The following is a 17,991-nucleotide window of genomic DNA, read 5'->3' as shown; positions in this document are numbered from 1 at the left end:
AAATAAATAAATAAATAAATAAATAAATAAATAGAATTAAAATAGATCCATATCTATTGCCATGCACAAAACTAAGTCCAAATGGACTAAAGACCTCAATATATATCTGACCACACTGAAACTGATAGAAGACAAAGTGGGAAGTAGTCTTCAATGCATGGGCACAGGAGACCATATCCTAAATATAACTCCAGTAGCACAGACACTGAAAGCAACAATAAATTAATGGGACCTCCTGAAACTTAGAAGCTTCTGTAAAGCAAAGGACATAGTCAATAAGACAAAAAGGCAACCTACTGAATGGGAAAAGACCTTCACCAACCCCACATCAGACAAAGGACTGATGTCCAAAATATATAAAGAACTCGAGAAATTAGACATTAAAATTCTAAATAACCAAATTAAAAAATGGGGTACTGAACTAAACAGAGAATTCTCAACAGAAGAATCTCAAATGGCCAAAAGATACTTAAGGAAATGCTCAACATCCTTAGCTATCAGGGAAATGCAAATCAAAATAACTCTGAGATACTATCTTATACCTGTCAGAATGGCTAAGATCAAAAACACTAATGACAGCTTATGTTGGAGAGGATGTGGAATAAGGAGAACACTTATTCATTGCTGGTAGGAATGCTAACTGGTACAACCACTTTGGAAATCAGTATGGCAGTTTCTCAGAAAATTGGGACTAAACTTACCTCAGGATCCAGCAATACCACTCTTGGGCATATACTCAAAAGATGTTCAAACATACTACAAAAGCATTTATTTGTTCAACTATATTTATAGCAGCCTTACTTGTAATAGCCAGAACCTGGAAACAACCTAGATACTCCTCAACCAAAGACTAGATTAAAAAAAATGTGGCACATGTGCACATTAGAGTACTATTCAACAGGAAAAAAATAATGACATCTTGAATTTGAATGCAAATGGATGGAAGTAGAAAACAATATACTGAGTGAGATAACCCAGACACCAAAAATGAATATGGTATGTACTCACACATTAGTGGATTCTAGCCATAAACAAAGGACATTGCGCCTATAGTTCATAATCCTAGAGAAGCTAAGTAATAAGATGAACCCAAAGAAAAATGTATAAAGAACCATTTGGAAATTGGAAATAGACAGGATTGACTGGCAGGGCTGGAAGCATGGGGGTGGGGGAAGAAGAGGAAAGGGGTAGGGGAGCAGAGAGGAGAACTTGAGGGTTGGTCAAGATGGAGGAAGGACAGAGATGAGAGCAAGGATAGAGATATCTTGATTGAGGGAGCCATTACAGGATTAGCAGAAATATGGCTCTACAGAAATTCCCACCTGGGACTCTGGGCAGTAGAGGAGAGGGGGACCGAACTTGACTTGCCCTGTAGCCAGAATGATGAATATCTTAAATATCACCAGAGAGCCTTCATCCAGCTACTGATGGAGGCAGAAGTAGAGACCCACATCGGCGCCCTAGACTGAGCTCCCAAAGTCCAGTTGAAGAGTGATAGGAATATGAGCAAGGAAGTCAAGACTATGGTTCACCCTCTGAAACAGTTTGCATGAGCTAATGGGAGCTCACCAAGTCCAACTGGACTGTCAAGGAACAAGCATAGGATCAAACTAGTTCCTCTGAATGGGGTTGACAGTTGCATGGCTGGCCCAGACTGAGGGGTCATGGGCAGTGGCACCAGGATTTATCCCTACTGCATGTACTGGCTTTTGGGGATCCTATTCTCTTTGGATGGATACCTTGCTCAGCCTAGATATAGTAGGGAGGGCCTTGGACCTTCCACAAGGCAATGTGCCTTACCCTCTCTGAGGATTAGATGGGGTGGGTTGGGAGGGTGTGTGGAGGAAATGGGAAGAGGGGAGAGAATGGGAACTTGGATTGGCATTTTTAAAAAATAATCCAATAACGGAAAAAAAAAAAAACCCAAGAGATTCTAAGTGGAAAAAAAAAAACCAAAAACAAAAAGCAAAACCAGTTTTCAAAACATACTTTAGCCAATGAGAAGTCCCCTGAAAGGGATGGGGAGATGGCTCAGTGGGTAAATGCTGTTCTACAGCATGTGAAGATGAGTTTGGATCTTTAGCACTCACGTCAACACCTAGGTATAGTGGTGTACACCTATAACTCTGGCATCAGAAAACAGACAAGAGGATTCCAAGTGCTTGTTCAGTCAGCCAGCGAGCCTAGCCATATCAGAAGCCCTGGGTTCAGTGAGAGATCCTGCCTGTCTCAAAAACTAAGGGGAAGAATAAGGAGAAAAGATCAGGAGCTTTCATCTACAAATGCATGCACGGGCACACGGGTACACTTACTCTGAACAAAAATTCCTTGTACTTAAAAAAACAAAATGAGGTGGCATGGGGGTGCATGCCATTAATGTCAGCACTCAGAGGCAGGCAGATCTGCAGCCTGGTCTACAGAGTAAGCTCTAGGACAGTGAGAGCTACACGGAGAAACCCTGCCTCAGAAAAAAAAAAAACAAACAAAAAACAAAATGGAAATAAAGAAATCATAATGGAAATAGCATGAGGCACAAAGACAGTATTATATAAATACCATGCCCATGTAAGACTCCCTGAACAACTACTAGCAAAAGTATAAGAATGCTTCAAAATTCTTGAGTATTACCTTCTTTTTGTTTTTTCTATTTTTCTTGCGTTAAACAAAAGAAATAACATGAAATCTAAAATGGAGACCACCAGAATAATCAAAATCCATCTATAAAACCAAATTTGTTCTATTAGGAAACTTATACATTTGTACACAATGTCTCATTTGAGGGATAAAGCCCTAGGCACATGACATATGAGGAACGCTTAATGGACTTAGTGGGTTATATACATAGGTGTGTGTGTGTGTACATGTAACAATGAAAGAGTGATCATTAAAAACGGGAGGGGCACAGGAGGAGTTGGGTGGAGGATGGGGAGGTGGGAGTGATCTAGATGCAGTGTTCATTCATGTTCTCAAAAAAGAGGAACCAAAAATAAATGTCCCAGTTGTAAAAAGTATATCATACCTCATTCTGACTAACAACTGAACATAAATATTAAAAGGTATTCATAAAAACATGACCTCATTCACGGCTTCAAATGTATAAAACCCCATCGTACCTTACAAGAGACTCACTTCGCTTATCTGCCCTCACAAGGAGGACAACTTTCCATCTGTGGAAGGCTCCTGGAGCCCCAGTCCGTTTCAGCTCTTCACGCCATCTTTTAGGTGCAGATTGCATTTGAGGTGAGTAATGTGAGTCTTTCTCAATTTTATATCCCCATTCATAAGTTGTTTCATCAAGCCATCTGCCACTTTTGGCACTTTGAATTATGTAGTCCTTCGTTAATACCCATTTTCCTAGAAAGCAAATAAACTGTCACAAAAAATTTTAGTTCTGCTAAATGGTAAACAATAAAGATTAAATAGCAACTAAGAGTCATCTTTTTTATACATGAGATTCTCATGATACACTGACAATACTGTTTTTAAAAACAAATTTCAAGAGGCCTTCAATATCACTGAACATTGTACATAATATTTCTATGATACACACCCATAATTCTAAATGCCATTAAATAAAATATAAATCTAAAGTTTTAAAGTAAAAGGCAATATTAAGTAAACTATTATTACTAATTGCATTCATTTTTCTGGGTTAGGTTTATTTCCTACTATGCTAAACTTTTTAAATACCATTCACAGTATTGTTATATTAAATTCATTATGTTACTGAATTTTATAGGAAATGTCATATTCTGCTTCCTCTGTGGGCACCAGTTGTCATTTAAACAGCAGGAATAATATAGAGGTAGTTTCTAAAGGTAGTGATAAATCTAAATGCTTCTCTGGCAAATGAATGTAAAAATGATGTGGCATCCATGACTTACTAAGAAACAATAAATCAGACACCATAGAAAAAGCTGCTTGTGTATCAGTGCTGGAAAAAAGGTAAGGAGAGGAGGCCAACTCTCAACGTGGGCAAACAGAAGTGACGATCTAGGAAGAACAAAGTAGGATGGTTCCGCTTCCCAGTAGAGCAGAGGAGCAGCTTGAGAGAAGGAGCCATGCTTACTTATGAGAGGGCGGAAAACAAGGAAGACTGCAGCACTGAGGTTTCCACTAAAGTTTTATTATGCACATTTGGTCCAGTCTTTTTGTTAAGACACACATTTTTTTTTCTTAAAAAAAAAAAACATTTAAACTAAATCTGTGACAAAGTAAATATTTCTTCTCATTTAATATATATTTCATGTGTCAGAAAACTTTAATTAGAATAAAGCAATATACAAACAAATGTCTTTTTAAAAAATCCAAACAACACATGTATATCTGACATCGTAAACATAGTATATTTCCAGAGACTTGGGGTTTTTCTGTTAACATGAAATTTCTTTCAAGAGTTGGAGAAAGGAAGTTTACTTACCTGCTGCACAAGCTGCTAAGAATTTCTCACTCTTGCATAGGCGCTCAGCTATAAGATGTGTACAATTTTTATATTTCTGGAGGGAAGAACCCACACAAAGCAATATTACTACAGTGAGCTTTTCTTAATAATAAAAATTTTTACTTTTATAATGTCACAGGACATTTTTATTTTTTAATTCTATGTTTTGAACTCTATGTTGAATATTTTGGTATGTTTCTATACTCACCTCACTCTTAATAAAAGTGCAGTCTAGCTTTAAAAGTAATTTGACTAGCGCTTCCTTTTCTTCCATCTTGAATCCTGTCATCTGGATGACATGCTTTGTGGTACCATCTTCCATCTAACACACACACACATACAGAAGAGAGCAGGTGTTAAACACTATGCAGAAGGGTGACTTATTTTTTCTTAATTATGAATTCTAACACCATGAAACATGTTATGAATTAAACATGTAAAGCTTAAATGTACGCAATGATGTTAAATTTAGTCACTACAATAAACACCAGTTTCAAATTATTTTCTCAAAACTTAAAGGGAACTTTTGTTGTGTCTGGATATTGAAAGCCTATAGTACTGTACTACTTGCCATTAAAACACACTGTTGAATATGATTCTTCACAAAATGATAGGGGCCCAGATAAATATGACCATATGTCTGTTTTTAGCATGAGTTTTTGTGAAAGTTTTTCAAACAAGTACACTTGTGTAAATCAAGCTATCAGCTGCATGTGGTTTTCAAAAATGGGCAAAATTAAAGAATATATATAGGTTACCAAAGTTATGACAGCACTCATATTTCTACAACATTCATATTAAATAATTGCAGAGACGGGTACAATGCATTCAACTTCTGTTTACAACTTACATTTTTTTAATTACTTCCTCTCTTCTCACTCCCCAGTAAAAGTGTGTATTAATTATATCACAATATATCTCTGGTGTTGATTTTATCACAAGGTAAACAAAAAACTACATGGTTTTAATCTAACTTTATTTTCATGGGACTTCAACTCATATAAATATAGTTCACAAAATACTTTGTCTTTAAGGTGTTACCTAATACATAGATTTTTTTTCTAATTCAAATATACTTTAGTTTGTTCAAATGAAGTTAATACTATAGACATTATCTGAGAAAATTCTGTTATGCTCCGATGACAGTAGAGACAAGTGGATTAGGATCTAATACCCCAGGCAGAGCAATAGCAGTTGCTATTCCCAACATTCAGACAATGGCCTCTCAGAAAAAAAATCACAGTAATCTTTAAGCGTTGGGCATAATGTGTACACTTAGTACAGATGGAACCCTGCATTCAATCAATATACATCACAAAAATAAACAAAAAGACAAAGAAAAAAAAAGACAACTCCAGAAACCTAGTCAAAACAAAACGATTCTTTAGAAATATAGGTATTTGAACACAGGATTAAGTGAATAAAGTAGTACAGAAATTTTATTTTCAAGAACTAAAATAAGGCTTTATGAGATCTATGCCAGCAAGATATAAATGTAAACTATCTGGGGGAAAAATCCTTGAATTTGAACCAACATGGAAAGTTTTTTTTTTCTTCTCAGCATTATTTCACAATTACAATAAAGGACACAGAATACACTAGATTAGGGGTTTTAAGTTCTTGAGAGATAATTTAAGTTATGGAAGAGAATATGTGATTTAGATGGTCAGACCTAAAGGGGAGTCCAGGAATCAAAACTTTGTAACACCTCTGGACAACTGTACACACACACAACACTCACACACACTTCCTCTTCCCTCCAGGCCAAAAGTCATTCTGGAGGAAGACCGAGTTTCATTACAAACCATTTACATTTAAAGCATCACACAGATCGGGAGAGACCCTTCTCTTTTCACACTTAAAGCTACTAAGAGAAAAATAGTTAGGTAGGGTAAAGCAATTGTAGCTCCTTGTTCTACTCATAGAAGGAGGAGCTCCTTGAGAGACGCAAATGCGAGGCTTTTCTCAGCACATCTGAACACCTGTGAAGACAGCTCACATTAATGTTTCCTGACACATCTCAAGGAGCCGACTGCGTCCTGCACTGCAGGGGCAGATCCATTCCCAGGTCATAAAGAGCACAGCAGAGCTACTATCTCTCTCAACACAATTTTTACTCATTGTATCAAGAAGCTGATATCATGACCTCAATAAATCTGTCTTCAGTATTTGCCAACTGATTCCAAAAGAGGCAACAAGTATACAGTATCAGCCCTGTAACAAACTGAAACTCAGATACAAAACACAAAGTATGTTCTTTCAAATGAAGCAAATGCTTTAATGTTTAGTTACAGAGCTGTGGTCTGGCAAGGACACAGTTATAAAATGTACACTAATGTATATTGCATCTCATGAATAAAATAGATCTATAAAATACTATCAAATCTCTAAAAGATACAAGTAGGTCCCCCCAAAAGGATCTTTGTGCTGTACATTTTAAAACCATTTTTAAGGTTAATACAGTTAGCTCTTTAGTGGCAACACCAAATAAATACAGACTGGCAATATAGACAAATATAGAAAGACTATGCTGTACTGTAAGTAAAAATCATCGTTTGAGTCCAAAAACATCTAAAGGCACACAGTAAAGACACATTTATTTGTATTATATAGCATATGCCTATAACTAGGGGAGAAAGCTTCTTTCACTAACTCAAAGGAATTATTAAAAAAAAACCTTTTAATAATTTTGTTTAGAAAATGATTTCTTTTTAGAAATAACTAAGTAAAATTCAATGTATCTCTAATTATTGTCTTGGTTTTTAATCAGTGTTTTTATAGGTCTCAAAAGTCAGTTATGAGAAGAAGCCAGTTCAATGTTTTCAAAATTGTACTTTTACTTATGTATTGAAGAGTTTTCAAAATTTGTTAGGAGGTCATTTCAAGAACTATTATGAAAAGGAGAGGGATCAGAGTATTTTTTAAAACTCGCAGTTTTACCTATGGAATACACGATGCTAATATGAATATACACTAAAAACAGCTATCAACTGAGTAGGGAGCGGGTGAAACTTGGTAGTGGAGCACATGATTGTCGTGAAGAGAACACTGGGATCAATCCCCATGAAAATGAAGTTAAAAAAAAATGCTGTAACACTATAACCAATGAATTGTCTCTAAGGATTGTATTTTACTTTATGAAAATTACATGTTCTGTAAGAAATTCCATACTGTTCGTTTCATGTCAATAATTGTTACTTTAAATTCTGAAGTGATATTTTAATATATTTTGTTTTGAGGTATAAATTGTTAAATTATTTGAACTTATTTAAATAAATATATACATCTTAAACCTATCATTGTAATATATATTTTGAAGGCAATAACCATATATTAAGCAGCATTTTCTGCTAAAACAATGTCTCATGATAAGATGAAATTAGGACCAATTGTATACAACAGCAGAAAGCACAAAAGCATTTTTAGAGCAATTTCCTTACTTGAAAATGCTTTCTAAGAAATTGAAACTATTCATATAAAAGAGGAAGAAACATAAGTGATAAAACAGAATATCCTGGTTCAAACAGTATGAACACATACATGTCTTAATCCACCTCAGAATGCAAGACATTTATTCACAAGTTCACCAGAAGAACAGGAGGAGTGTTCGTTAACTTCCACAGAGATGTAAATCCTGGACATGCATACAACTATCAGTTTTAAGAACACCAAGCCTAATTTAATTGCCTTTTGTAATTATGTTACCAAGCTGAAACAAAGGCAGTACTTCTGAACATCATATTGCATGTAAAAAAGGTCTCATGACATTCAATATATCTGACTACATGGGACAATATATACATAAACACGGTAAAACAGACATGGTTGTCTTTTATACATAAAGTAGTAGCTTGATGGTTTTTCCATACCCTGGAAGTTAAAGACAACAGTAAACGGCAGCAGGATGCGTCAACAAGTTAAAAGAGAACATTACAGAAATGTCCTTAAAGCATATCAATAAGCCAGGCCACTTAGAGTTTAATTTTATATAGATGATAAGTTCTGAAATATGGAGAACTAAGAGCTTACTTCTTGAAATCTTCTAGTACCAGAAAATAACAAACATTCCATACCATAGCTAATAGTGGAAAAATTTCTATCTTCTCAGATACAGTGGGGTAAAGAAGTAGGACATATGAACCTTTAAGCACCACACAGATGGCATCTTCACATAAAAGAAGAGAGATCGTTTATTTTTATTAATTAATTATCTTTATAGTAAAATTACACCAATACATTCCTAGTTATGTTTTGCAGTAACATTTTAAAAACTTTATATTAGTAATTTAAAATGTACTCACCCTGAACCACATGAAATCCCAAATTTAGGAGACAGGGCCTGTGAACAGGCTGCCCTTTATACAAAGCAAGCAACTGTCACTGTCGCCTGGTGCACTGACTTAAAATATCTCTTACCAGGCAGGGCCTACCCTTGATGCCTGAAATTCTTTGACAGTTGGTGTCAGTCAGCCAGGAAACCTACATTTCTCATTACTGTGACTGTGCATGTTTTATCCTAAGTTTTAAAGTAGAATCTCAATTCTTTACGATATACCAGCGCTAGTATACCTCTTTATTCCCAGCTCTAAAGAGGCATAGGCAAGTGGATCTCTATTTCAAGTCAGCCTGTCTGGTCTACACTATGAGTTCCAGGCCAGCGAGAGACACAATGAGACCCTGTTTCAAAAATAAGGAAACGAAAAAGAAAAGCATGGTGGAATACAGGTAATAAAATAAAGGTCTGTGGCTGAGATAGGACAAAGACTCCAAGTCAAAGGTCAGCAAAGACATACAGAGTGCATACAGGACAGGATAGGAAAGTAGGGTAGGAGGGAGGGACAAAAAGCAGGATAAATAGTTGGCTAAAAAATTACTGCAGAAAGGAGAAGCCAGGATGCTTGACCAAGTCCTTAAAGGGAGTAAGGTAACTCCTCTACTCTGCATTATGATGTTTTATAACCAGTCATAGATGTTTATAAGAACTACATTGTTACTGTTAAAATAATGTTTACCAATTTTCGCTTTTTTAATTTCAATCAACAGTTTGAGTATAGACAATTTCAAAAGTACTACAAAGTACATACAGTGAGTGATTAAACTCATCTCTAATTTCCTTGCCTTATAAAACTATTGTATTAGTGTGATGTGTATATGAAAAACAAGTACATACAACATTTGGGAATGTACTTCCCTAATTTTTATGACTAGTTTTCCATGCTAATATTCTTGTTGGTAAATAAAACAATAAGCCACATGTTGAAAATTAGCAGTTTCTTCATTTTCATTATAAAGGAAACTGTTTTGATTTGAAACCTATTTAACTGGCGAGCATTTGAAAATTCTTTTTTTCTGAAAAGCATATACAAGTCTCCAGTACAGTTGACTTTACTGTTTTGAATTCAAAACTTGAAAGATTCAACTGAGAAATTAAATTGAAACTTAAATTTAAAATGAAACTGAACATGGCCAAAGTACCAGATCTCCTTCTGCTTTACAATGTTGCAATGCATCCACTCAAGTCTTAGTACTCAACCTATGTGAAGAAACTGTAGCTCTGAATGTTTTCATCTCAAGTGTAGTGTAGGAATCTTTGTCCTTCTGGACCCAGGAAAAAACAGACCTTTGGTCTAATGTCAATGAGCAGGCCTTTGGAATTAGTTTTAAAAGATGTATTATGTTAGTCCAAAGGAGACTATCCCATAAATCCAACACTGTACATGGTATAGGCTGTGCTAGATCTTTTAATTAAAGGAGTTCTCAGAAAGCAAACTGTGGCTGGGCGGTGGTGGAGCACCCCTTTAATCCCACCATTGGGGAGGAGGCAGAGGCAGGTGGTTCTCTCTGTGAGTTCGAGGTGTGGTCTACAGGAGTTCTAGGACAGGCACCAAAGCTACACAGGGTTTCAAGAAACCTAGTCTTGAAAAAAAAAACCCAAACAAACAAACAAACAAACAAAAAGCAAACTGTACAAAGACAGTTTTCTGTATGAAAAGCATGAGTCTAAGACTGGGTATTTAAAATGTTTGATTTAATTCTTATGAAGGACCTACCGTGGTCTATATACTTCACATATTTATCCACTGTATTTACCCAAATACAGATGAGAATACAAGATACTGATGAGAATAGCAGATTACGCCTAGTTTAAACTAGGTGAGGAAGGGTATATTGGGTAATACAATAAATACTGACAGGAGATAAGCACTGAGTCGATCCCTAACACCAGGGCACAGATAAAAACCCACCTTAAGGAGTCGCATTTTTTAAAGAACAGTGATACCAAGATTTAAAGGTGAGCCTGCTCTGAGAAAAGGTTATGCCCTTTCCAAAACACCAACCAGGCTGAAATTTCAGGTTTAATCTACTTTTCTTAAACACATTACAATTTTATAGAGCAATCTATATTCCATCAGAACTGCAGGAAGGCGTGAGAAAGAAATCTACTATATAGGTAAGAAGACATTTAGAGCAACAAATGCAAAGATGTAAACAGTTACTAATCATTTTCAGAAGGATACTAATGTCTAAGATATGTATACATTTTTAGGGATATTTTAAAGAGTACTATTATTTTTCTGTTGGCAAAACAGATTCTACCATTTTTCTCTCAAAACAGATTTATAGTCAATTTTTGGAATTTTTCATACAGATTTTCTCAATAATAACAAAATAGTTTCAATTTCAAAATAATTTCACTGGAATCAATTAAAAGAAAAACAGGTGGTTTTCCACTATAGTTTTTTGTTCTTTAGAAATGTTCGTTAGCTTCTTTAGGCTTTATTATTTCAACCTTACAGAGAAATGACTTTATTCTTTTCCTGTTTTTTAAACAGTGTAAAGAAAAGACTTGTAGAATAATATATTCAAGATACATAATGAAAATACTATCTAATTTGTAAGACTATACTACTGGTTTCCTACAAAAAAAATCAACGAGCCACCCATGGAAAAGAGAATTCATGGAAAGAAATCTTCATTAATTTTGATTATGAAAAGGAATCATATTGACAACTACTTCACACGCTATCATGATCTAAGCTTTCTGCTTTACAGAAGCAAAAATATTCTAAACCATATATTTGACCATCATCTAAGTCAATAAAGCATGAGAAAATCTGGACTTAGAAAACAGGTTAAATTGAAGGTTAGTTGTTTATTGAAGACTCTCTTAAAATAAGACAGATCTAAACAGTTGAGTATTTTTAACATCCTAGTACATGAAAAAGAAATTATTAACTTACAAATAATAAAATTTCCTCTCATACAAATCTACAAGCAAATCATCAGCTATGTTCTTAACACCTAGAATAAATGACAAACATTCCATCCACACGGATAGCTTGAAAACCAACGTGAGACCTAGGTCATGATAGGGCAACACAGTCCGTAAGATGTGGTGTCTGTTACATGCATACTGTAAATCCAGTTCATTCCCAATGTCTCAATAGGATTTGTTTCCTCTGTAGAGGACAGTCATTTGCCATAAAACTGCTTGGGGACTTTAAAATCAAGTTCCATCTACCACAGGTTCCAAATCCTGATTTGGAGTATTAAGACAAATCATGGTTTGTCAATATTTAGTCAGGCTTTGTTAGTGGAATACGTTCCTGATTAATCACTTAAGCTCATACTGATGCTCAGACAGGATCCCCTGGAACACACACCCTCCCTTTAGGAGAGGTTCGTGTGTTTCTATTCAAAGCCTACAGTAGCCGCAGAGATACAAACTCATTTTCCTTTCGGTGTGAAAAACTCAATGCTACTAGAGAGAAAGAATGTCCCGATTTTCCTCTCAAAGGAGGGCAGGCCCTGGGGATCCCTGCCACTGTCACTGAGGCTAAGGTTGGAAGTAGCCAAGACCTGGGAGGGGACCAGGCTGCCTAGCCGGTTCTATGGAAACCAGAGACGCGGGCGGCCTACCGCCGGGCCCCGACGACAGGCAGCGGCCGAGAGCACGGCGCAGGGGCGCCCCGGGTCACAAGGCCAGGCAGGGCGAGCCACGGTCTGGGGGCCCGGCCACCCCGACTTCACCGTGAAGGAACCAAGGCTCTGGAAAGCGCGAGCGCCAGGCGCCGCGGCGGCCCAGCGAGGACGACGGCGGGACTGTCACCGGCGCGGCCTGGGGACGCGGTAAATGGCGTCTTCCGGGCTGAGGCGCTTTACCTTCCCGGCCGACCGGAGTTCTGGGCGGTTTTCTTCGGGCGGCGGCGGCGGTGGCGGAGGGGGTGGAGGTGGCGACGACTAGGACGGCAGCACTCCCTGCTCCACTAATCTGGGTTCTAGGAAATAATTTCCCGCCGCGCGCTCGGCGGCCCCGGAAGTAGTTTATCACTTCCGGGTGGTTGTCAGTGACGCTCTCGAGCGGTCGCCAGGGCGGTCTGAACTGTGGACCTCTTGCTCCAGGCCAGCGCGCCAGGCTCAGGCGGGATGCGCGCCTTCCGTGGAGACTGGTAAGTGACTTTCCCCTCTCTTCTGCTCGGCCTGCTGTTTCTGGCCAGCCCCTACCTGCAGCAGCTGGTTGGTGGAACCGAGAAGTGAGCCGGCAAGGATTGAATCAGTAGGTCCCAAGTCCTTTCTCGAGGCTGGAGAAGGCCCTGGGACCCTGCTTCTGTCTTCACTGGCATTATTGGTTTCCAACGTGGATGTGGATCTTGGCTCCCCAAGCGTTCCTGGGCAATGCAGGAGACACCTGGGTTCTGTGCCAGTGAATCAGCAGCGTTCCTACCGTCTCCTTTTTGTAGGATTTGGTCACCGTGGTTTCTTTAAAGCTTCATGATGTTCCTTCTACTGAATACTGTTAAAATAGTTTTGGGGTGCACTAGGAGGGCACGCAGGCAGCTGAATAATACATCTTTTCGTACTTTCGGAATGGAGCATGGAAATCATTCCTTACTTATAATTAATTGAACTTTTCTCCTTTGGTTTCAAGTAAAGAATGGCTTCTATTTCTGTTAATTACTATGAACTAATGAGATGCTATCATGCTTACACTTCTGTGCATCAGCTTTAGATAGATGTGTTCCATTTTGGAAACCACTGATGCGGAATTAGGTTTGTTTTCAGGAAGGAATGCTCCGACTTTACTCCAGACTCTCACTATGAAGCATGCAGAAGAACTTTGAATGTAGCTCTGATTTACCCAGAGAAATTGCTTCTGACAAAGGTCTAGTGTGAGGAAAGATGCTCATTTATGCAAAGACCCAAACGCTGGCATGTAATGAATCTTAGATTGTTATTCATTTTAAGTAACGCGGGTAACTTCACTCAACGTCTTGTAATTCATTAATTACCATTCCCCCATTTATACTGCAAATCAGTCCATCCCAAAGGTTGAGAAATTACCATAAAAAAGTGCAATATTGGAGCTGGAGAGAGGGCACAGTGGTTAAGAGCATTGGCTACTCTTCCAGAGGTTCCTAGTTCAATTCCCAGCACTAATGTGGCAACTCACAATCAGCTATAATGGGATCCAATGACTTCTGGTTTGCATGTGATATACATACATACAAGAAAACATATACACAAAATGTATACATACGAATATATATATATATATTTACACACATAAAATGTATACATGCATGCCAAAGCATCGGGCAAGTGCCTTTTTGCCTTTTAATAGTAAAGCTACCAACCCCCCCCAAAAACCCTAAAAAACAAAAAAAAATTAAAAAGAAAGAGCAAAGCAACCATTTTTAAGAAAGTGTCTTGCTCTTTCTAACCTCCTGTTTGATTAATCACTGAACTTTTATAATTTTCCCATTGATACAACATTATCTTATTGGTTCTTTTATTTTTTTTTTTACTTTTATCTTGAAGTAAACAGTTATAAGTTCTTTCAGCAAGGTTTCATGTTATTTCCATATCGCAGCTAGTTTTTAGTCATTGTTCTTATTTGTGACTCATAATCATATAGTATTTCATGGATGCTCACGAATATCTACTGTCCTCCTAACAGCTTGTATTCACTATTTGGTGCACACAAAAGAAAAATCCCGTCTCTTCATGCATTTTATATTGTACCTCAGAGGTGTAACTTTTACACATGAAATTGTCATGGCTAGGATTTGAGTCCGGTTTCCTGACTCTGGAATTTGATTGTTTTACTGTGTTTGCCTGGCTTGGTGGCATGTGCTGGAAATTTCAGTATTGGGCAAATGGGAGTAGGAAGATTAGGAATTTAAGGTCATCTTAGGTCACTTATTAGACCCTTGAGACAAGTCTGAGCTATATCTGACCCTGTCTCAAAAAGAAAAGAAATGAAAACAAAACAATGACCAACAAAAAAGGCTGAGATATGGAATAGTTTTTGCTGTTCCTTTAGAATTCTGGACTTTGGTACCCAGCACCCACATCAGGTGGCTCATAATGGCTCTGGAGGTGAAGACCTGTCACCTCCAGGTCTTCTTCCAGCCTCTGCTGGTACCTGCACATACTTGTGCATGCACACACACATAAAAGAAAATAAGTCATTCAAAGAAAAACTTAGTTCAAAAAATCACTCATTTAAGTTTTAGCTACAATAGTACATCACATTAGAAGTCTGTCCCGCGCTACCATCTCACCAGCAAGAACGACGCGGCACACTCAGGATCCTTCTGCAGAAAAGCTTTAATGCATCTTGAGAGGGAGAGCATAAGCTTACAGAGCGGAGACCCCAGGGGAAGAAAACCCAGCCCTTAAATAGGTTAATGGTCCTCGCCTAGGACGTGTCATTCCCTGACTGGTGCAGCTCGTCAGCCCTTATGATGCCACGGGAGAGGCAGAGAGCTAGGGATGGATATTTACCACGCACATGCGTGCTAACTTATCGGTTTGGCGCTAACGGATGCAGGCGCCATCCTGTAAAGGAGTATGTGGGGGTGGCTCCCCACAGAAGTCAGTCAGTGTACATAGCAAACCTTGTAGCTAAAAATATATAAATAAAGGTAATTGTCACATGAATAAGATAAATATCAATCATTGGCCAATTTTATCATTTTACCCCAAAGGTGTAGTAGTTACAACAAAAACAAGATATGTAGAGGTTAATAGCAATTCATCAATCTTAAGTCTAACTGTAAAGGCAGCCATTTAAATAATACATTTGTATATATTTATGTACCAGTATCAACAGTTACGGTTGCTTATCATCTCTTACCATCTCCCATAGGAGATATAGTCTTCAATCCTCATGGCACTAGAGTATTATCCTTCTTTTACAGATGATAAGCTGGGGCAAGATTAACTTTGTATGTGGTCTTAGTTCACATACACATACCTATGATTTAAACCAATGCATTTCCAAAGACTGTATTCATAAACAGATTGTCATATTTTTATGTTTTAACCCTGGTCTAGCTCTAATGTTTATGTTTTATTAGGTACAAAGAATGATGTATGATAGCTGTTCTTTCAGATTTGAATGAATACATTTATTAAGTATTTATCAACCCAAAGTAAAAGGATAAATAGCAAGAGCTGTAGCAAAATACCATCACCAAGTGCTCAAAACGTCTGGACCAGATTGACTGTGAAAGCCCCTTTAAGGCAATGAGCTTGAGTTCCTGATCAAGAGAGTCCCCCACTTGTTGTGGAATACTAGTTTAGAATGTGTTTCATTTGTTTATGCTATGGAGTATGACCATTTTCTCTTGAATCATTTGATGAGATAAAGTAGATTTTCATTATATCTATGATTTCAACTAAGCATCTCTTATCGTGTGTTTGTGTGTGTGCGCATATATATGCAGACTTACAAAATCTTTGTAATTGCTAACCTTCATTATTTTCCAGAAGATATGTGATTTTTAAAAAGGGTGAAATCAAGGCTATGAAACACGTGACAAACTTCCTCAATAACTACAAGTGGGCAACCATCTTGGCTTCCTAGAGTCCTTTAATCTCCTAAACGATTCAGTGGGTTAGCACAAAGCAGCCCATGCACACATTGTACTTGGTACAGTGGAAAGGCCAAATGAGTGCCAGTTTGGTTACTAGATTGGATGGGCTTTCTGAACTTAGCATACTCACTACTCACACACTCAACATACTGCTAACACACAGTGACATACTACTCACACACTCAACATACTGCTAACACACAGTGACATACTCACTACTCACACACTCAACATACTGCTAACACACAGTGACATACTCACTGCTCACACACTCAACATACTGCTAACACACAGTAACATACTCACTGCTCACACACAACATACTGCTAACACACATTAATATACTCACTGCTCACATGCAGAACATCCCAAGAATAATCTTCAAGTAGGTATTTTATTATTTGTTTTACAAAAGCTAACACCAAAGCAAGATACAGATTTGTTTAAATACAGAGATCAGGTGGTAGACCTTAGTACATCCTTAGGAATACATCTCTCATAAAAAAGTCATAACAGTAAATGCTAAATAGGTATTTGTCACTTTAATTAAACAAGGCAATATAAAAGTTGATTTCAGAGAGAAACTAGGTGTAGACTTCAGCTCATTGAATCATTATCTGAAAAAGCTACCTAAGTTCTCTGAGTACACTTTCTTCATCTATCATATGATAATAAAATGGCACTTATATACATAAAATAAATAAATAAATCTTAAAAAAATAAAGTTGGTGTTTTAAAATGGGACAAGTAAGTGAAGTCATATGGATTAGTTAGGATTTAAAGCCCAACTCTTAGGTTTCTTTTGTCCTGTTTGCTTATTCATAAGCAAACATTCATAACATTAGCTAATGTTACTCATAAACATTAGCTAAGTAGAAAATGGAGGAAGTAGACCGAAGCCAAGGGGTGAAGTTGGTGTCTTACTGTCCTACTTTAATCCTTAGTAACTAACTCCAGGAAGAGCAGTCACGTATGGAGAGTTGGCGCTAGGAGCACCCTATAAGAGAGAACATGCTGCGTCTTTGTGGGTGTGGGTTACCTCCCTCAGTAGGATCTTTTCTAGTTTTATCCATTAATTGCAAAGTTTGTGATTTTGTTTTTCTTACAGCTGAACAGTGTTCCCCATTGTGTATGTACTGCATCTTCATTTTCCCTTTGTGTATTGAAGGACATTCAGGTGTTTCCATTTCAAGCTATTGTGACTAGAGCAACGACCTTGTCTGAGCAGGTTTCTGTAGAGTGGGATGCTGAGTCCTTTGGACACACGCCTAGGAGTGGTATAGTGAATCATATGACAGACTTTGTTTAGTTTTCTGAGAACTCTTCAGTCTCCACCCTCATTTCCAGAGTGGCTACGCCACTTTCTAACGCTACCAACCACTGAGAATCATCCTGTCCTGTTGTGTGTGTGTGTGTATCTGTCCCACACCATATGCCATCCTGTCCTACTGTGTTTGTGTGTGTGTGTGTGTGTGTGTGTGTATCTGTCCCACACCATATGCCATCCTGTCCTACTGTGTTTGTGTGTGTGTGTGTATCTGTCCCACACCATATGCCATCCTGTCCTGGTGTGTGTGTGTGTGTGTATCTGTCCCATACCATATGCCATCCTGTCCTGGTGTGTGTGTGTGTGTGTGTGTGTGTGTGTGTGTGTGTGTATCTGTCCCA

General features: G+C 37.8%; 2 protein-coding genes across 3 annotated transcripts in view; one reads left to right on the top strand and one right to left on the bottom strand.

The window, feature by feature from the left end:
- Positions 1 to 12,752, bottom strand: part of Slf1 (SMC5-SMC6 complex localization factor 1) — an 80,254-nt gene extending 67,502 nt beyond the window's left edge. The window contains exons 1-4 of the mRNA XM_013349653.2: positions 12,605 to 12,752; positions 4,650 to 4,763; positions 4,421 to 4,496; positions 3,114 to 3,354 (exon numbers count right to left, since the gene is read on the bottom strand). Of these exons, the coding sequence (XP_013205107.1) occupies positions 3,114 to 3,354; positions 4,421 to 4,496; positions 4,650 to 4,763 (431 nt within the window). The 5' untranslated portion in view covers positions 12,605 to 12,752. The remainder of the gene's footprint in view (positions 1 to 3,113; positions 3,355 to 4,420; positions 4,497 to 4,649; positions 4,764 to 12,604) is intronic.
- Positions 12,753 to 12,814: 62 nt separating this feature from the next.
- Positions 12,815 to 17,991, top strand: part of Kiaa0825 (KIAA0825 ortholog) — a 309,933-nt gene continuing 304,756 nt past the window's right edge. Inside the window, exon 1 of one of the 2 annotated variants that reach the window (XM_026783754.1) lies at positions 12,815 to 12,891. The gene's annotated coding sequence lies outside the window, so the exon portion shown is untranslated. The remainder of the gene's footprint in view (positions 12,892 to 17,991) is intronic. The other variant, XM_026783752.1, reaches the window with a different exon arrangement.

The sequence above is a fragment of the Microtus ochrogaster genome, chromosome 19 (genome assembly GCF_000317375.1).
Source record: "Microtus ochrogaster isolate Prairie Vole_2 chromosome 19, MicOch1.0, whole genome shotgun sequence".
Taxonomy (NCBI): Eukaryota; Metazoa; Chordata; class Mammalia; order Rodentia; family Cricetidae; genus Microtus; species Microtus ochrogaster.
Note: the sequence above shows the minus strand (reverse complement) of the source record. Positions and strands in the feature narration are given on the sequence as shown.